We start from the raw sequence: 21311 nt of genomic DNA on the forward strand, positions 1-21311 counted from the left end.
ACTCTCCTTCTCTCATCTGGCATACAGTGTGACTGGTGGCTGGGAGCAACAGCCACTATCCACTGCGAGAATGTAGATGCCAGCATTACAACAGTACTTAGACTCAGCCAACCTGGCTGTACGAATCCACACTTTTGTAACCTTCTGTTTGGACCACTATAACATTCTCTACTTTGGGTAGCCCTTGAAGACAACCCTTAAAGATAATTTCCCGCAAGCCATTCATTTATTTTTCTGTATACAAATATTAGTCTTGTATGAAAAATGAGTCTGTCACACAGCTAGATTGTTGGTCGACCCTGTGACCTAACAGTCAGATTGGAGAGGCTTGCAATTCACTGGTCTTTTCAGATGTGCCCATTACTAACAAACTCAATTTAATTTATATTTCAATTAATAGGTAAACTACTGGATCCGTACAAGTATGCTGCCTTGCAAAAAATGGATGATCCTACTGAGATCTGCCCATTTGAGCGGATGGCAGTTTCTAATGTTCCTCACAAGAAATATGTATGTATTTTTAATTGTATATAGAATTTATTAAATTGTTTAATGGACTTTCTAAACCATCTCAATAATATCCATCCAAACATTCAGTTTACCATGGAAAAAGAAATTGAAGGTAAACTCCCATTTCTTGATACCCTTGTCATCCGTAAAACAAACTTTCAATTAGGTCACAAGGTCTACCAGAAACCAGCTCACACAGATCGCTACTTACACAAAAACTCCAACCACCACCCCCGACAGAAAAGAGGAATAATCAAAACATTAATGGACCGTGCAAGACGGATCTGTGAGCCACAGTTTCTCAAGGAAGAAATTAATCATCTAAATCACGCACTGCTAGCAAACGGCTATTCCAGAAATGAAATCAGAAGGGCCATTAAACCAAACAAAAATCAGAAAACTCAGGAAAATCAGAAAACTCAGGAAAAACAGTCTCCCATAGGAAAGGTATTCTTGCCATTTATTTAAAAAGTCACTGATAGGATAGAGAAACTTCTGAAAAAACATAACCTATAAACAGTGTTTAAACCCACCAAGAAAATACAACAGATGTTACGATCCGCAAAAGACAAAAGAGACCCCCTCACCTCTCAGGAGTATATCGTATACCTTGCAGTTGTGGACAAGTTTACATCGGGACCACACAACGCAGCATACAAACAAGAATAAAAGAATATGAAATATACTGCAGACTTGGCCAACCTGAGAAATCAACAGTGGCTGAACATGTACACAAGGTCTTATTCCAAGACACTGAAATACTGGACAATTCTACCAACTATTTTGTCAGATTGCACAGAGAAGCCATTGAAATTCATCAACATCAGCACAACTTTAACAGAAAAGAAGAGAGTTTAAGAATGAATAAGGCTTGGCTTCCTGTCCTGAAAAACTCCAGACTAACAAAGACTACAGTCCACAATAGCCATGTAGATTAGCTTTGGATTCCACATGTTAACAGATCACTTCAGGATACAATGGTTCCACATTAACATACCACACCCTAATCAGCACATTACCATGATACTTACAGGACAATGATTAGCACATTACCTTTGATACTTTTTGCAGGACAATGACTCAGCTCAAACCCAACCCCCTTCCGACTATATATATTACTCTTCCAACACACCTTGACACTGAGAGACACTGTCCTTCAGTGTTACTCCTCTGAAGATGCCTGCCACAGCTGCTGGCGAAACGTCAGGAAAGAAAATACCAAGACCACGGTCACACAGCTCAGATAACCTACAAGAACCGATGAACTCTGACCATGAAAGCCCTCGACAATATTAAGTTGTCTGTTCATTTATTTAAGCTACATTATACTTTATCCCATGAGCTGACAGCAGCTTCCAGTAGGTTCACTATTTAATCGATTTGTAATAATTTTTAACAATCTACGGAAGCTCAGTCTTAAATGTGCTGTGGACCGCATCTCTGGATCTCTGCCCAGGAGATACATAAATATTCACTTCCAGGACCTGAAATGCCCCTCATCAACTAAAAAAACCCTATAGAAATATGGCAATTAAAATTACTGTCTGTTTAGCATTGGCTGTGTGTATGTGTGTTGGCATACAGCATATAAATGGTATAAAACTGTAGTATAACATAAAGTGGGGGAAATGCTGTAAAACAAACAAACAGAAATGTGAAATTGCCAAAGATAATAGGTGGAACAAAATGGTCTGTGCATGAAAAAAAAATTTTTTTTTTAATGAAAATATATGTGTTTGCACATCCCTGCTTTCAAGCTTGTTTTATACCAACTTGGCTGAAGAATAGTAAATTTAAGATGGGAGGAATAGGGTAACTAGACTGAACTGCGTGTGCATCTACACAAGCATCCCTTTTTAATATCCCATTCAATACAGGATGTATTCACATTGCCCAGTGGCAATATCATAGAATCATAGAGTTGGAAGGGCACATACTGGCCATCTAGTCCAACCCCCTGCACAATGCAGTATTAGCCTCGAGCATCCCTGACAAGTGATTGTCCTCCCTCTGCTTAAAGACTGCCAATGAGGGGTACTAGGGGTACACACATGATCCAGCATATTTGTACTGACCCTCCCATTCAAGATTAACCATGCCCAGTCAGCATGAAATCAGTTAGAAAGCAATGCCACCTCCTCCACTTATATCATCCCTACTCCATACATAAAGTGGCATGGGTGACGGGAGCACATTGTTTGACAGCCTACTTGGATATTATTTATATTTCATAGGGGAAGCAACAATTATTCCCATGCTAGTGAGAAGTTATCGGTGCAGTTCAGTTTGTGGCATAAATGCATCCTGTCCCAAATTGTACCAGGTGCATTTAAACTGCTTTCCTTTATTTTCTAGGCCAGGATCTGTGCCCACCTTCTAAGCAATGTGTCTTCATCATGCAATATCTCAAGGAAAGGGTTTGTCATCCGTTGCCAACTCGATATGCAACACTGCAGAAATCCAGGGCAGATAAATTGTTCTTGCGCTACCCTTTCAGAATACTCCAGACAGTGTGCCATGTCCCATCAGGAAGTGTTTGATTGGAGGAGCAGTGACATCTGCCGTAAGTTGCAGTGTTCTCGACTATACCTTCACTGTTGAGCTTAAATTGCTACACAATGAGCAAACTATAAATTTCAGCATAAATTTAATGTTGCAAAGTTACAATAGATTGTTCGGATTGTGAGTACCAATCTGTTGTCATATACTGTACTGAAAAGGGGGAGAGGTCATCAGTCATATGAGCTAATGAGGACATGAGGAAAGTATGCTCAGATTTCTTATGAGTAAACATGAAGCTGCTTTATTCTTAACCAAACGATTGGTCTATCAAGGTCCAGTATGGCCTATAGTCTGACTGGCAGCTCTCCAGCGTTCTTTCAGCTCACGAACCACCTGATCCTTCTAACTGGAGATTCTGAGGGTTGAGCCTGGGACTTCCTACATTCAAAGCTGATGTTCCACCACTAAACCACAGACCCACACTACTCTCCATTTTGCTCCCATTCCACCGAATCATAGAATCATAGAGTTGGAAGGGACCACCAGGGTCATCTAGTCCAACATCCTGCACAATGCAGGAAATTCCAAATTATCTCCCACACACACACTCACCCAGTGACCAGAAGATGGCCAAGATGCCCTCCCTCTCATCATCTGTCTAAGGTCACAGAATCAGTATTACTGACAGATGGCCATCTAACCTTTTCTTAAAAACCTCCAGGGAAGGGGAGCTTACCACCTCCCGAGGAAGCCTATTCCACTGAGGAACCGCTCTCACTGTTAGAAAATTCTTCCTAATGTCTAGATGGAAACTCTTTTTATTTAATTTCAACCCGTTGGTTCTGGTCCGACCTTCTGGGGCAACAGAAAACAACTCGGCTCCGTCCTCTATATGACAGCCCCTCAAGTACTTGGAACATGGTTATCATATCCCCTCTCAGTCTTCTCCTCTTCAGGCTAAACATACCCAGCTCCTTCAACCTTTCCTCACAGGACTTGGTCTCCAGACCCCTCACCAACTTTGTTGCCCTCCTCTGGACATGTTCCAGCTTGTCTACATCTTTCTTAAATTGTGGTGCCCAAAACTGAACACAGTACTCTAGGTCTAACCAGAGCAGAGTAAAGCAATACCATCCCTTCACGTGATCTGGACACTATACTTCTGTTGATGCAGCCCAAGACTGCTTCCATTCATCATTTCTACCTTCTCACTGCTTACCGTCTCATCTATTTTGTTATATATTTTTTCTCCCTAGCTTTTTCCATTCCATGACTTTGGCATCTGTGCCAAAAGTCACTTGTATTAAGCACCCAGAAGGAACTACTGTACTTTAGCTGTAGATTAGTGATGGCCAAGAACCACTCTGTTCTCTCAAAAGCAGTCTGTGGGCAGGAAGTATATTTTGCCACACATATTGACTCCCACTCAAGGCAAAGCTCTGTAATAAAATTACTGCATTCAATTACTGTATTCAAACCTGGGCTATATTTCTTACTACTTGGGAACTTTCCCCCTTATTAATGGAATGATGGGCAAACATTTTAACATCTCTTAAATGAAATTAATAGGCTTGCTGTGAACCAGAAGAAATCACCTTGAGAGCTTTATGAGTCCATAGGCCACCAACCAGGGATGTGCCTTATTAGTATTTTTTTGATATATTCAGGAGGTCAGTGTGGTATTTGGGATTTTTAGGGATACCAGTAAATGGGTCCTAAAACATTCCAGACATATTTGGGAATATAGAGAAATATTATTCGCTAGCAATTTCAGGTTCCCAGAACTGTTTTTCTTCAACTCCACAGTTTGACTGTGTCAATGTCTTCTTGCCAGGTCTTGGTATTGATTTGGCTTGGGTTCTGTGGTTTGACATTGATTGTTCTGAACTTGCCACATTGATTGGCTCATGGTTCTGCTGGGATTCTCTGGTTTGACATTGGTTCTGATGGTCTTACCACCTTGGTCCATGGCTCTGCTGGGATTCTGTAGTTCTGTTGGGCTTGCAACAGTGTCCATCACTTCAGTTGGTTTGGCTTGGTTTCTCTGGGTTGACATTGGTTGTTCTGAGTTTGTCACATTGGCCCACTGTTCTGCTGGGATTCTCTGGGTTGACATTGGTCCTGTTGATGTTGTTGGTTCTGTTTTCATTGGTAGGCTTTTGATCAGTGGTTGCTTGCTTTTGTGTGTTTGGCTATTGACTTCTTTGCCCTCTAGAAAGCTTGAGATTATTCCACATAGGAAACAATGGATGTATGTAGGATTTTTGGGGCTACCTTGTCCAGGGGCTGATAGAATTGGATTCCTTGGTCCAATCTACTTGGAGCCTGATTGACTCTTTAATGTATATTTAAGTCTAGGTTCCTTGCAATTTTGGTGTTGGTTGTTGGAAATGATCGCTGAAGTGGGGCGACAATGTTGAAATGCTGATTACTATTTTCTAACTTGCACTGATGCCATAAATTTAGAAGTGATAGTTAACTCTGTAGGTATCTGTAGCCATCATTGGCTTGATATAGGGAAAGTTAGTTCTTGAATGACTAGAAAAGGAATATGGAAAATGTGTATGATGTTACATAATTGATGCAATCGATGTGAAGTAGACTCATCTCAATGTTGTACAATACATCCAATGTTTTACAAATAAAATCCAGCAAGCTGTCCAACCCATTCTGTGTTGCAGCTCTAAAAAGATGTCCAGCAAACCAAATTTACAGAGAGTGTGGTTCTCCCTGTCTCAAAACGTGTTCCAATCCAGAATACAGCTGTGCCGGCTACTGTACATATGGCTGTTTCTGTCCAGAAGGTAAGTGAACATAACAAAAACATAATCACTTTTGCTAGACCCAGAATGCCTTCCCATCCTTCATGCTCTGTGCATTCAGCAGCAATTAAAATGCCCATTATTGGCTTTTTCCTGTTTTCATCTCTTGACAGGTACTGTTCTAGATGACATTTCAAGAAACCGAACATGCGTTCCTCTCAAACAGTGTCCGTGCACATTGAATGGTGAAAAATATGATCCTGGTGATGTCATGAAAGCACCATGTAGAACCTGGTGAGTAGTGCAAGATATTATTATTGTTAACTCCCTTAATAATGTGGAAGCCAGCCAGTTAAATGCTAACAAATAAAGATAATAAAACTAAAAGATAATAATGCTAAAAATAGAGTAAAATAAAACACTCCCAAAGTGGAGCACTGCCACAACACTGTTCTCAGCTCTACCAGAACTGGAAGTCTCCCTCAGTAGTGTGAGATAAAGATTAAAGGCGGATTTGAAGTAACTGGTCATCAAAACAGTTGGAAAACCTAGCAGCAATATCCACTTAATTTCTGGAGAGTTATCTTTAAAATCCCTGTAACGTTTCTTAGTTCCTTATTCTACACGAATGAATGGTTTTATTTACATTTAGCCATAGGCCATTACAAACATATCAAGGATACCACAAACCTTATTTTATATGGGGTGAGGTTAACATTCTGTTACTTGGAGACAGTTTGTACATCCCCGGTTATGTGGTCCACTATATGATGAACTGCTGCCTGTCCACACAGAAACTCTTCCATTGATGTCTACCCATTGGCACTTTATTTTTCTCTGTTAGTAAGAACTGTAAATGCCAGTAAACCATCATGGGCCCATTTATCATATGGCCACATTGTGTATCTGCATTTTGAAACTGCACATTAGAAGAATTTTGAACTTCAACGTTCAGAAGGCAGGAATTTTCTTTCAACCTGGGGCCAAGGTATTACAGTGGGAGCTGACAGGCTGTCCAGAATGCTGGAGGTCAAAAGGGTGGCTGTGAGAACTCTGAAGAGGCAGCGATAAATGAGCCCCTGTATGTGAATCTGAGAGGACTGGTATAAACTTATTGTCAGATTTTCCAACTCATTCTTTAAATGTTCTTTAGTCAGCATTGCAATACGATGTGATGGTGCTAGAGAGTTAAATGAAAAAGCTGCACACATTTACGCCCCTGTATAACAATTATTTGAACTGAGTTGGATCCATTTTGCTAATGGTGGAGCATTCCTCCAACATAAGGAGGCTGTACAGTACTGTTTCAATGTGAGAAGCCTTTCCCTGGCACAGGAGGCATTCTCCACTAATGGGAGACTCCTTGCACAAAAGAAAAGTTGTACCGTTAGTGGAGTGGAAGCTCTAGTTCCAGTCTGTAGTCTTTGGAGGTCTACCTTGTTTTTAAATGCTTAAAGTTCTTTGACTTCACGAAATTGTTGCACAAAGAGAGAAAGAGAAGTATATTGCCCTACGGTACTCAAATGCAAAATGATGAGCTCAAAAATGTGTTCTGATTAACAGCGGATATCTACTTTTCTCTTCCTCAGTAAATGTGAAATGGGCCAGTGGAGCTGCAGAGAACTACCATGTCCAGGCACATGTTCCTTGGAAGGAGGTTCATTTGTTACCACTTTTGACTCGAGGCCGTACCGTTTCCATGGAGTTTGCACCTACATTCTTATGAAGGTAATCTACTTGGCAATAAAACAGTTTTCACGGGTTTATAAAAGGACTTTCTGGATGCTAACACTGGTCAACATTTATCCTATATACAAACATCCGCATAACTACAATCTCACGGGGAATCACAAAACCACAACCTCTAGCTCTGCATTCCTCAAAGGGCCTATGCAAATGCCTAGAAATGAAAAGGGTTGTTGGGGAAGCGAGAGATGGACATGCTACGTTTTTAATTTCTTTCTCTCTTTGATGCCGCTACAGTGTTTTCCTCTTGCTATGTGTCCTGTTCCCTGAAGATTCATGACTGCCTTACCTTTCTGAATTAGTTTATACAAAAGTATATCATTTGGGTTTCGGCTTTCAGAAATTGGAATATTGAATCAGAAGGGACACATCTGTTCCTTGAGGTAGTGGTTATAGTGTCAGACGAGAACTTGGAAAATATGGGTTCAAATTCTCACTCGTCCACAAAACTTACTGGGCGATTTTGGGACCATCATTCTCTCTTAGCCAAATCAATTTCATGGAGTTATTGGCAACATAAAATGGAGGTGCGTTGGAATCAAAAAATGGACAACTCCATCGATATAGTACAGTACTGTTGTAATTAACATAAGAAAGGCCCTGCTGGATCAGACCAAGGCCCATCAAGTCCAGCAGTCTGTTCACACAGTGCCCAACCAAGTGCCTCTAGAAAGCCCACAAACAAGACGACTGCAGCAGCACCATGCTGCCTGTGCTCCACAGCACCCAAGACAATAGGCATGCTCCTCTGATACTAAAGAGAATAGGCTAACTTCCAAATCAGTAGTGGTACACATTGTCAAGAATTTTTCAGTGCGGGATTTCAACAGGCAAAAATATAGTAATAAGGACCACCTCACGCATTACATTTTTAACTGAACATGTGACATGCATCATAGAGATATACTTGTCAGAGAGCCATGATTAATTGCAGATTTCTTTAGAGTATAAGCTTAACTGCAAACCTAGGTAAAAAGTCCTAATGAGACCCAAATATTTGATACGATGTGACAAAAAAGGCAAAAAATATTTTTTCCCCTCCCAAAAATTTGCTTTGCTTTTTTTCCCTTTCTAGAGCCCCATGTTGCCAAACAATGGAACCTTGATGGCTATATATAAAAAATCTGGATATTCCAGTTCTGAGACATCACTTAGCACTATCATTTATGTCTCTTCACAAGTAAGTGCTCATTCTATGTAAACATTGTTATGGAAACAACAGAAGAGAACAGACACAATCCAGCTCAGTTAGTTGCATTTTCCCCCAATTTTCAGCTGTACAAGGGATTATGAGCATGGAGTTAGGGTTGCCAGTCCCCTGGTGGGGGTGGGGTATCCACAACTCCCATTTCCACCCCTGCTCTGGGTGGCAGCAAGAGAAAAATGAAAAAATGGCTGCCAGACCTATGGGGCGACATCACTTCTGGTGGAAACCCGGAAGGTATGTCACAACTCTCTAGGAAGCTCCAGAAAGTCTTGTGGTAAAACCATAGATTTTCCAGTGATGCCTAGAGAAGACTGATGTCACATACCAGAAATGACATCACACTGTACCCAACATCTGCCCCACTTGTCCCTGCCCCCCGGTCTCCTGCTAGTTGCCAGGCTGGACCTGGCAACTCTACATGGAACACAGACAAAGGTGAGAGGAGTAACTGGATATATTAGCTACAATGATATGAGAAGTGTCTCCTGAAATTCACTGTGGTCACTTATCTGGACAATAGCATCAAAGAAATGCATGCTCTTGCCCAGTATCATTAAATATAGAATAATTACAATTCCTTGAGCAACAGTACAGGAAAGAGTTTATTAGCTTATCTTAATTGCAAAAGTTATGACAGTATAAATATTAGTGTCTTACTTTAGAGTCAGGGCCTGCTAGACTCTGCTTTTAGGTTCATAGGATACTCAAGAAGAAAACAAAGCTTTTTTGCTAAAAAGTGATCTTAATAATGTCTCTTGCCATTTCTTTTTGCATGCCTACATTACGTGCTGTTATGTGAATTTTATATTCATCTCTTTTTTTTGCCGTCAAATCACAGCTGACTTATGGTGACACCGTAGGGTTTTCAAGTCAAGAGATGTTAGGAGGCGGTTTGCCATTGCCTGCCTCTGTGTCATGAGAATGTGTGACTGGCCCAAGGTCACCCATTTCATCTTAGAATGAAAAAGTTGGTGCTTAGCCTAGCTTGCCATTTACCTATTAACCAAGCTTGCCAATCAGCATTCTGTGTTTTCTTTTCCATAGGACAAAATTGTAATTTCCCAAAATCAAATCCTAACTAATGAGGATGAACTTAAGTGGTTGCCTTATCAATCTGGTAAGATAAAAAGGGGGAATGCAGATTGTGCACTTTATTAAAGTAGACAAGTCAGTCAATGTCATTTATGTTATTATTATCTGTTTTAAAAGCTGTTGTTACCCACCCTATACAACTGAATTTGTATTCAAATGTACATAAATAATCAACCATCTCTCTTGTCATAGTAGCAACAGTCTGATCTTATTCAAGCAATCTATTCAGAGCAAACATTCAAGTTTTCTTGGGACTTGGGAGCAGGGTACCTAAAGGACTGTCTCCTCCCATACAATGCAGCCTGCTAGTTAAGATCTGTCTTGCAAGCCTTGCTCTTCATGCCCTTGCCTTCAGAGGTGAGGTGTCTAGAAACAGGGCATTTTCTGTGGTGGCACCTTACCTTTGGAATGCCCTTCTCCTCCCAGTCACCGTGAGCCCTGCTTTGGCGAGGGCAAGATTAAAACCCAATAAAATAATAATAAATAAACAAACAAACAAGTAATTGAAGCTCTCCTACCTTACTTTCTTTGAGGTGCCTAGCCAAAACACACCTTTTTATCCAGGCTTTTAATTAGGGGTTCTATCTTATCAGCTTTTTAATGGTCTGCTTCTATTTTATGGGTAGTTTTTGTGTTGCTTATGACCAATGGCTGTTTTTAATGCCTTGTTTTGTCTTTGTTTTTTCATTGTGGTGATTTTAATTTTAATTAAAAATATTAATTTTAATTATAAACTGTCTTGAACAGGCCTCTGAAGAGGTGTCATGTGTGTGTAAAGTGCCGTCAAGTCGCAGCCGACTTATGGCGACCCCTTTTGGGGGGGATTGTCATGGCAAGAGACTAACAGAGGTGGTTTTGTCAGTGCCTTCCTCTGCACAGCAACCCTGGTATTCCTTGGTGGTCTCCCATCCAACTACTAACCAGGGCTGGCCCTGCTTAGCTTCTGAGATCTGACGAGATCAGGCTAGCCTGGGCCATCCATGTCAGGGCAAAGAGGTGTCATAGAGTATCCTAAATAAATAAATAATCCAAGCGCCAAGTGGTCATTATACAAGAGAGTATAAATAATGAGGTAATTCGATAAACCATAATCACTATTTCTCAATCCTCTAATTCTTTGCAGGGGACATCACTATCTTCAAACAATCATCTACTCACATTCACGTGTACACAGTATTTGGGCTAGAGCTGATCATTCAAATTTTGCCGGTGTTACAAGTTTATATTAAAGTTGGACTTCAGTTCAAAGGCAACACCCAAGGTACAGAACCCCATATCCTTTTATTCTTGGTTTCTTGGTTTGATTCTTGGTTTGATTCTTGGCTAGTTAACAATCCTGAGAAGATGTCCTTGAGGAGTAGCTGACCGTGTGGGGGTGGCTAACACCTGCACTGAGTCAGTGAACAATGAACGAAGCTGGAAAATTCTGTTAAGCTGGCTTCCATGCATGCATGGATCATGAATTGCCCACACAGAGCGGAAGCAAGCATACATCCACACTTGCACCGAAAGCAAGTCATTAAATACAGTAATGGCATTGTGTGGATTTATATCTACTTTCTTAGAATCAAATAGAATGTATATGTCTCCTTATTGGGTTTTTTTTTTTTTTTTTGTAAATTTTAATTTATTTTCTAATAAGGGGTACAGGAAAAAAAGGGTTCCGTGTCCAAAATAATCAGTTCTTACCCTATAATGAAATCTCTTTTTAAAATACCGAACTAATCGGAAAATTCAGTTCTCAATTGTACAATAACTTCAAATGATAGCATTATTAATAAAACAGAACCTATTTGATAAAAAATGTTGTGATCTAGTTAATGAAAAAATCGTTCAGATCTTATTCATTCCTAGCCCTAAACTCACATTTCATACACATGATTATATCATACATATCTATCAAAAAAGAACTGCTATTTCTTTTTTTAGTTTAAGCCTCTTGTTACATATAACTATCTCAAGATCGAAAATGTTTCATCTAAAGAATGAAGTGATTGGTTGAAGCAGGAGCCTAGCTATTCAAATCATACAACTATAATTTCTACTTCATATCTTACTGTGGTCATATATGCTGGCAAATTACACTTGATCTAGATTCCAGGGTACATTCTATTTAGTATATTTCTGGATGAGACCCGGGATAGGTTTCAAAAGTAGTATAAAAATAACATGCTGTATGCAGCCTAACATGACCTGAGACATGATAGACCTCACCTTGCAAGATTTGCTGACAAGTTGCAGGGTAGATGATGTAATTGACATTGTAGCATAACCACAAGAGGCATCCAAGCATGTGTAGAATAATATAAATTGATCTAAACTGGAATGTCTCTAAACTCAGACTGCTTCACATAAGCCTTTATTGCAGCGCATGAGTCAAAGACATTGCTGATCTGCTATGAGAGAGCCAGTGTGGTATAGTGGTTAAGAGCGGTGGTTTGGAGTGGTGGACTCTGATCTAGAGAACCGGGTTTTAATCCCCACTCCACCACATGAGTGGTGGATGCTAATCTGGTGAACTGGATTTGTTTTCCCACTCCTACACACGAAGCCTGCTGGGTGACCTTGGGCAAGTTACAGTTCTGTTAGAGCTCTCTCAGCCCCACCTGGGAAAATGATTGTAATCCAGCTTGAGTCTCCTTTAAGTGGTAGAGAAAGTCAGCATATAAAAACCTCCTCCTCCTCCCCCTTCCCCTCCCTCTTCTTCTTCTTCTTCAAACTGTGGGCTTCTGATGCTGTCTAATCAGGATATACTGGATTCCTCTGAATTAGACCAGAGACTATTTCAGAGACTGGACTGGATTGTGAAATCCCTTTTCATTCCATAATCACTCCAGAACTCATTTGTTTTGGGATCCTTTATACAGTGGAACCTGGTGGTCCTGAATATCCCTATCTGTCATAGCAACGTACAGTACAGATGGAATACTCTGGCTTACCAAAGAATTCATTCTTACTTGCTTTTCTTTCCTCCCATGTCTTTCGTTGTCACTAGGATTGTGTGGTAACTACAATGGAGAAACTTCAGATGACTTCTTAACCAGCATGGATATTGTTGAAGGAACAGCAACTCTCTTTGTGGATTCCTGGAGAGCAGGGAATTGCCACCCTGCCTTAGAAAGAGATACTGATCCTTGTTCTATGAGTCAATTGAACAGTAAGTGAAATGGTCTGCCTCACTGAATCCCTTTTTCTTCTTTATCTTCTCCTGAAGTGATTATGCCACTGCGGGTCACACTGGCTCCTAACAAGGTTTCCCCCCCCCCCCAGGAATGAACGGTTAATGTGTGAACATTTTGTTTTAACCAACTTGGGGACACCGAATTGGGTAGCAAAGCAGCACAGAAATATTTTCAATAAATACAAAAATGAGGAAGTTCAGATTATTTGATCTATTGACCGAGAAGCAGATTCTTCATATGTAAAATCAATTGGAACTGACTTCTTAGGTATCTAAGAAAAGTATGACAAATGGCAAACGTAGCCACAAATGTCAAGGAAATAAGTGAAGCAGGCCAGGAAATAGGCTACAAAAGTGATTACTGTGGGTTATATCCACGGTTGTTTTGCCTTCCTCTTTACTCTTTTAAGGTTGTCTCAGATATAATGGAAATTGGACTACATCTTTGTGTCTTTTGTCTAGAAATGTGTGCAGAGACCCACTGCTCCATTCTTATCAAGAAGGGATCATTATTTGAGAAATGTCATCCGGTGGTGAATCCTGCTCCGTTTTATAAGGTAGAGATTAAACAAAGCACAAAGCAGCTAGATATTTGATAGTCTGGGTGCTTGGAATGGTTCAGAATGAATCATAACTTGTCACCCGGTGATTCTTTTCTTCTCTTTCAAATCAATATTAAATTCAGTCAAACTAATCAAATCAATGTCAGTTTATGAGCCCATGCTAGAAAAGGAGGAAAGAGGCAGCAGAGAGAACCATGTGTAAGCAGTCCCATCTACCAAGGAAAGGACTATAAGCACTTTATTCAAATTCCAGATAAAAAAAACAATTGGCTGTAGCCAATACTAACATACCGACATACCTTATTAAGTCAGTATGACTGCTACTATGATAACATAAGCAATTTTTGTTGAGGCTACTGAGAGTGTTCAGAGTCCCAAATATTTGTCAGAGAGGTAGAGTTGCCAACTCAGGCTTGGGAAATTCCTGGAGATTTGGGGTTGGTGCCTAGGGAGAACGAAGTTTGGGAAAGGGAGGGAGCTCAGTAGAGATGTGGTGCTATGGAGTCTACCTTCTGAAGCTGCCATTCCCTTTCAGGGGAACTGATCTCTTTAGTCTGAAGATCAGTTGTCATTCCAGGAGGCCTCCAGGCCCCAACTTGAGTTTTGTATCAGTAATCAAGAACCCTTATAAGGAACTTGTGATTTCCTTGTCAAATGTTGAATGGTATGCTGACTGAAAGACACAGCTTCGGAACATACTCAGGACAACTGTTTTTATACAGTTGCAAACCAGTTCACTTCACTCATACCTTTTCATCACTATTAAGTATTCATTTGTGTGTGAATGCGCCATCATAGATCAAACACCAAAGACAGAACCTCTATATAATATAAAACACAACACTTTTAAATGGATTCAGTTCAACACATTGAATTAATCTATGTTGCCCAGTGGTGTGTGATCAAGTGATATGCATGTGTGAACCTGCTCAATTAAATTGTTAATCAAAGCTTGTAAGAGAATATTTATTCATTTTCAGAGGTGTGTATACCAAGCCTGTAACTATGAGGAGACCTTTCCTTATATTTGTTCTGCCCTGGGATCATATGCGCGTGTGTGTGCTTCCATGGGACTGATTCTTGGGAACTGGCGGAGCAGCATAGACAACTGCAGTAAGTAGTCCTCAAATGACCTTTAAACGTACAGAACAGGATATGCTAACTTTGTATATAGTCTACCTAAGCACAGATGGACATTCAGTTTTGACAATCCAAGCCAATTTCCACTGCTCAGTAAAACATACATACCCCCCCCACACACACACAAACATGTGGTCTAGTTTAAAGAGTAGCATAACTTGTGGTTTTTCATATTCTAGAAGAAAGGGTGTAATTTCACATTTATAATTTAGATTATTTGTAGCTTGTTTTTTCCAATCTAACAGAGTTGAAAAGTGGTTTACAAATAGGGTTGCCAGGTCCCTCTTTGCCATCGATGGGAGTTTTTTGGGGCAGAGCCTGTGGAGGGCGGGGTTTGGGGAGGGGAGAGTCCAATGCCAAAGTGGCCATTTTCTCCAGGGGAATTGACCTCTATCGGCTGGAGATCAGTTGTAATAGCAGGAGATCTCCAGCTACTACCTGGAGGTTGGTAACCCTGCTTACAAACAATTTAAGATATAAAACGTAACGTCTCACATTCAAAACTCCTAAAATATCAGAATAATAAAGTAAACAATTAGAAGCCACTCAAAAAGAACAGAAGCAATTTAACCCCCAGCCCAGCTAGCACTATTTTTAACAAATTCCATTGGCCTGCAAAGTAAACAGTCCTTTCCTGTTTCTTGAGTGGCAGCAATATAGGAGCAAGACAAATGTTCTGTGACATAGGTGCCACCACAAAAAGGCCCGACCCCAAACTTGTTTGATCACCCACCATACTTCTAATGAAGCAGGGGTGCAGAGATTACCTGTTTGTATAGATATCTGGTAACTTTCCCATAAGTTCACTACTCCCAAATTTCATTACTCCTCTGAGTTGGTTGCTCAACTGTGAATTCTGTGAAAATGAGTGACGGTCAGAACCATTGCAGAGTTAAGCAAGTTTCACTTCAAAGGACTTTCTGGAACTCTTCTAACTACTCCACCGTCAATAGTCTACCTGGAAGTAGAGCAATAAGGATTTAGCTCCTATATAGGCTTCAGTGAACTGTCTGAAATCTGTTAATCTCTTACATGGAAAATGTAGCAGAATAGGGTGTGCCAAAAAAACACCAGTGGATGGTTTCTAACCAGCAAAACCTAATTATATTTTTCTCCCATATACAGCTATCTCTTGTACTGGAAATCAAACATTCAGCTACAACACTCATTCCTGTGACCGGACATGCTTGTCTCTCTCCAACCGAGATGTGGAATGCCACTCCACTGACATCCCTATAGACGGCTGCAATTGTCCGAAAGGGACCTACTTGAACCACAAAGATGAATGTGTACGTAAATCCCAGTGCCCTTGCTACTTGGAAGACAGACAGATCATTGAGGCTGATCAATCAGTCGTAATTGGTGGGATTACCTGGTAAGCATCTGTTATACTAAACTAGTTGTAGCATGGGCTGTGTCTTCATACTGGAGTTCCCTTTGTTTAGGGCAGAATTTAAATTCTTTAATTTTAAAAAAGTGGATTTCAAAGAAATCTGAAAGAAAAAAGGGAACACTCTTTCTAGCTCTATCTGTTTATCTTAGAAATATGCCTCCATTCCTTTGTATGTTCAACATCCTTTAAGGGGGTGAAAGTATGGTGCTGGCCGTGTTCGTGTGAAACTATGAAGTAGTAGGAGGGTGTGACCGGTTGATGTGGTAGGAGAGCGTACTAATATATTTTTGGTGCCCAGCCCAAAGCCACTATCCTTGCAATGGTAGTATCTATTAATTAATTAACTGGGATTAACTGACGAAAGGAGAGAATGCCAGTAACTGCCAGGCTACTTTGGCCTTTGAAAGCTGAAACTTTTTCCTCAGGTTTCCTAAACTTTTAAATACTTAGCTAGAGCCTTTTTAAACTTACAGACCTCTGCCTGTCCCATAGCTTTCAAATAACTCTGGAAGTCTATATATGAGAACCACAGGTTTGAAGTATACAGCTAGCCTAGAAATCTGAGAAAATTGGTACAAGATGTTTTACAGATGGCACGTTACTCCCAACATGATAATAAAGATAGATAAAACAAACAAAACAAGTCAAGCAGCTTGTTGGAAATGTAAGGCATCAGATGGCTCTTACTACCACGTTTGGTGGACCTGTCTTTATGTGAGAGTGGTCAATTGACTGTAATAAATATTATTATTATTATTATGTTGGACCTGTCTGAAACTACAGTCATATTGGAGAGCCGTTCATCAGGAATTTCAAAAGATGTTTCAACAGAAACTCCCATTAGATCCCAAGAACATGTTGTTAGGCATTATACTATCAGAATTACCCTTGCAACTTAAAGATCTGTTCAAATATGCTACAACAGTTGCCAGAGTACAGTGAGGAAATGGAAACAACCACTTCTCCCAGATATAGAAGAATGTAAAGATAAACTATTGGAATATGCCACTATGGCAAAAATGACCATGATAAATACAAGTAACGACATGAGTGACGAGCTCTTCCATGAGAAATGGAAACTATTTTATAAATATGTTGAGATTTAATTCCATTAATAATGAAACAACAAAGTAGATATTAGTTAATGGTAATGACAGTTTAGATAACTATTTCGATTGTAAAGATATTGCGCATGCTTGACACTCACGACAGGTGATCACTTTCTGATTATATTGTATGCTCAATTCGCCTGAAAGCTTTTTCTTTTTTTGTTCCGCATTCCGGGCAATTATTAGATTGAAAAACGATATTGAAAAACTGGGCAATGTAGTCTGCTCGATCTGCTCTTGAATCTTTGTTTTTTCAACTTTATGCTGGATATCTTTACTTTTCCCCCTCTTCTTCTTTTTTCCTTTATACCCCCTATTATAAAATAAATATATATTTTTTAAAAAAGATATAGACCTCCTTAGTGTTTGTGATGGTGTTCATAGACGTATTTCCTTTGCCCCTCCCCGTCCCTTCTCCTTCAGAAGGCTCTGAGGGCCCTGATTGGCCGTTGCTGGCTTTCTCTCTAAACCACCAAGGTACAAAGGGGTTTGGCAGATATGAAAAAGGGGATGCACTTGTCTCTGTCCATCACAGAGAGGAGTAACACTAGTGAAACAGCATCATAAGAATGTGAGATAACAAACAGTGTGCAGATAGCTACTGTCCTAGGTAACTTTATGGAGCTGAAAACAGTACTTTAAATTTGTTGTGTTTTTTAAGTAAAGTTATTTCTAAACTTCAAGAAAAATGGGGAAATAGCTAATTCAAAACAACTTTGCTATGTCCCATTCTTGTCCTGATGTGAATTTATCCTATCTCATGTAAAAAGCAAGATGGTACTATTTAAAATTAACAGTACAAAAAGCTCTTTGCTAGAGGCTAATAATTAATGGACTACAAAAAACAACAACAATAATTCATAGAGTGGGGTTGAATGGGAAGCATTCCTAATATTAAAATAGAACCACAATTTCTCCAAAATATTAATAAGAATTCAAAAACCCTATCAATAGAAATAAGATTGGTTGACCCCTTCTGAGAATATACTAACTCCATTTTCTGTTCTAGCTACTGCATCAATGGAAATCTGAGTTGTACTGGCAAAGCTATAGACCCTGCAGGTATGACTATCAGCACCCTTTTTTGAAGAGCATATTTATCTGAAATGTTGTAGAAATAATACTTTGTACGTGTCTATTTACTTTTTCATAGAAAACTGTAGACCTCCCATGCAATATATATCATGCTCAGCAACCTCAGGAAACAAATATGGAGCTGCCTGTGCACCGACCTGCCAGATGCTGGCCACTGGAACAGAATGTGTGAGTTCATTATCTTTTCAGCAATCATTGTGACATCAGAGATAATATTTTCAACCTTTCCAAGCCATGTCATTGTGTATGTGTTAAGTGCAGCCAATTTGCTTCTGACTCATGGCAACAACCTCCAAAACATCCTTTCATTTGCTCAGGTCTTGCAAACTGAGGGACATGGCTTCCTTTATAGAGTCAATCTATCTCCATTGGTTGCTATGAAATGAAATGCATAAATGCTTGCAATATTTAACATGAACTGATAGTTGATTAGGACATCTAAAATTACCCAAACTTCTAGATGGTGATTATTGTGTGACAGTGTTTGGGATTGGTTTATTTTTCCAGGTTCCCATCAGATGTGAATCAGGCTGTGTTTGTGCTGATGGGCTATATGAAAAACTAGATGGTACATGTGTGCCAGCTGACGAATGCCCTTGTGAATATGGTGGCATTTCTTATGCAAAAGGGGAGGAAATTCACACAGAATGCAAAACCTGGTAAGAATTTATCCTTACATGTTTTCATGAACAAAGTGTACAATGATGCAATTTAGAGGATAGTTACTCCTAAGCCTAAAAAAATGCTGGATCTGAGAATCTACTTAATGCCATTGGATATATTATGACTGGAATACAGCTAAGTTGAGTAACAGCCCATTCCTGAAATAATGGCGTGCTGAGTCAGTGGGGAAGAGGCGCAGCGGCGCCTCTTCCTAAGCCTATTCACGTACGCCAGAAAACAAAAACAAAAAAGCCTTTTGCCCCATAGGGAACAGCCCCATAGGGAACAGCGAGGTGCCGGCGTACCAGGCCGAACCAGAATAGGGAGCCGCCTAACCAACGGCTCCTCCTCCTGGCCTGCCCCCGGACAGCCCCCCTGTGCCAGAGCAGCCTCTCTATGCCATGGCCTGCTCCATGGAGAGGCCGCGCCAGCGGAGGGGCGAGGCGCAGTCCTGCGGCACTCAGCCGCTGGTGGGGCTGGCCTCGCCACTGGCAGGAGAGCACGGTTCAGATTGGTGTGAATCCAGGCGCATTTTAGAAAATAACCGCTGAAAGTGTTTGTTTTAGCATTGCGTCCCGCATCGTATCTGTTCCTTTCAGGAATGGGCTGTAAGTGATTTCAGGAAATGAAATTAATTTCATATGAAGACATTCAGGAGGTTTACACATGACTGTCGTGTTAACTTTATATGCCTTTGAAGCCTTCCTGATCAGGTCTCTGTTCCTCACTAGCACCTGCACAAGAGGAAAATGGAAATGCTTCGAGAAATCTAAGTGCTCCTCTACATGCAGCCTCTATGGGGAAGGCCATATAATCACTTTTGATGGACAGCGCTTTGTGTTCGATGGCAACTGTGAATACATACTAGCTATGGTAACATCACATTTATTACTTACATAACATTATTCCAACTCAGCAATTATTTTAAAAATAACATATGGGAACTCAAAATAAACACTCTTGAATAAATGTAACAATTCAGATCAAGGTTTACTTTGTAGTCCAGTCTACACCTTAAACAAAACATTATTGATTTCAAATATTTGAGACTATATTCTCAAGAGGGGGATTGCCTGAATTCTTCTTCCACATTTAATACAACTACCCTTTCCTGAAAAAAATTAAATGTCTTTCCCAATTTATTCACATGAAATACAAAACCAAGTATCCTTTTTTAAAAAAAAAATTCTTAGAAAAAATTATTCTTACAATAAAAGAAAAAGGGGGGAAACCCTAGATATATCATTACTTTGAAAAAATCAAATACTGGTGATACAAATTATTTAAAAAAACAAAACAAAACAGCATTAATATAACTAAAATACCCATAGCACTTAATCAAATAATACTCTGTCTATTTAACTAAAATCCGCATTATTATTATATCCCTCTCTACAATTTACACATTAGAATGCTTTCTCCATCCTTAAAATTTTTGAATTCCAGCGAGCATCAAGTTCTTTGGTAACAAACCAAGTATCCTTGTATAGCTAGTGCTTCACTGAAAATATTACATTTTCTATTGACTAAATGTCAGTCAATAACAACAACATTAATATGGACTGTAATGCAACCCTTATTTTTAGATTCAATTAGTCATTAAAGAATTAAGATATTATCAGTCCAATTCTTCTCCTAGAAAACTATGATAGATGCTGTTTTCATTCTCTTTTTCCTTTTCAACATAATTGTTAATGATGATATGAATACAGTAGATTCTTCATTCTGACTGAATTTGAAATATGATGTATTTCTTTGTATATGCATGCTAAAATAAAAAGTTTTTAAAATAAGCTGTCACAGAAAAGGATAGCTTGAGGACTACTAGCATGAACATTCCTCAACACTGATTTGATCTGGCATCATATATTCTAATAGCCAATGGTGGCCCCCATCTGCAGATACTTAAATCTGCAGATTGGGGCCGTTTAAACAGCAGGAAGATTCCCCTGCAAACTTGGGAGAAACCCGAGGCTTGCAGAAAAACCTGAAAACCTTTAGAAATTGGAGGGGGGATTAAATCACAGGCTGAGTAGTGAGGACAGGGATGGGTGTGCTGAGATCAGATTGAGGGAAGAGGATGTGGTGTGAGGGCAGTGGGGAGTTGGGGGTCAGGGTTGGGGGTTAGGAAAGGGAAAGGAGTATGGTGTGCATGGGAAAAGGTGGGAGGAGGATATGGCACTGAGGCGAAAGGGTAGAGAAAGGTAGCTGGGGATGTTAGCAGCCAGAAGACAAAGCAGGGGCCAGTGAGGGGATTTTCCTGTGAGTTTCTTATGGGTAACTGCTTGTTACATTATAAAAGGCACACTGAACTGCACAGTTAATTGAGAGAACTCATATAGTAGGAC

At 39.9% G+C, this 21311-nt stretch overlaps 1 protein-coding gene across 1 annotated transcript in view; it reads left to right on the top strand.

Moving 5' to 3' along the window:
- Positions 1-21311, top strand: part of MUC6 (mucin 6, oligomeric mucus/gel-forming) — a 124993-nt gene that overhangs the window by 88802 nt on the left and 14880 nt on the right. The window contains exons 6-21 of the mRNA XM_056851964.1: positions 401-510; positions 2866-3073; positions 5694-5816; positions 5948-6068; positions 7364-7502; positions 8596-8700; positions 9772-9844; positions 10943-11080; positions 12815-12976; positions 13463-13557; positions 14544-14676; positions 15829-16078; positions 18215-18267; positions 18359-18468; positions 18808-18959; positions 19695-19836. Coding sequence (XP_056707942.1) covers positions 401-510; positions 2866-3073; positions 5694-5816; positions 5948-6068; positions 7364-7502; positions 8596-8700; positions 9772-9844; positions 10943-11080; positions 12815-12976; positions 13463-13557; positions 14544-14676; positions 15829-16078; positions 18215-18267; positions 18359-18468; positions 18808-18959; positions 19695-19836 — 2114 coding nt within the window. The remainder of the gene's footprint in view (positions 1-400; positions 511-2865; positions 3074-5693; positions 5817-5947; positions 6069-7363; positions 7503-8595; positions 8701-9771; positions 9845-10942; positions 11081-12814; positions 12977-13462; positions 13558-14543; positions 14677-15828; positions 16079-18214; positions 18268-18358; positions 18469-18807; positions 18960-19694; positions 19837-21311) is intronic.

Source organism: Euleptes europaea, chromosome 6 (assembly GCF_029931775.1).
Source record: "Euleptes europaea isolate rEulEur1 chromosome 6, rEulEur1.hap1, whole genome shotgun sequence".
NCBI lineage: Eukaryota > Metazoa > Chordata > Lepidosauria > Squamata > Sphaerodactylidae > Euleptes > Euleptes europaea.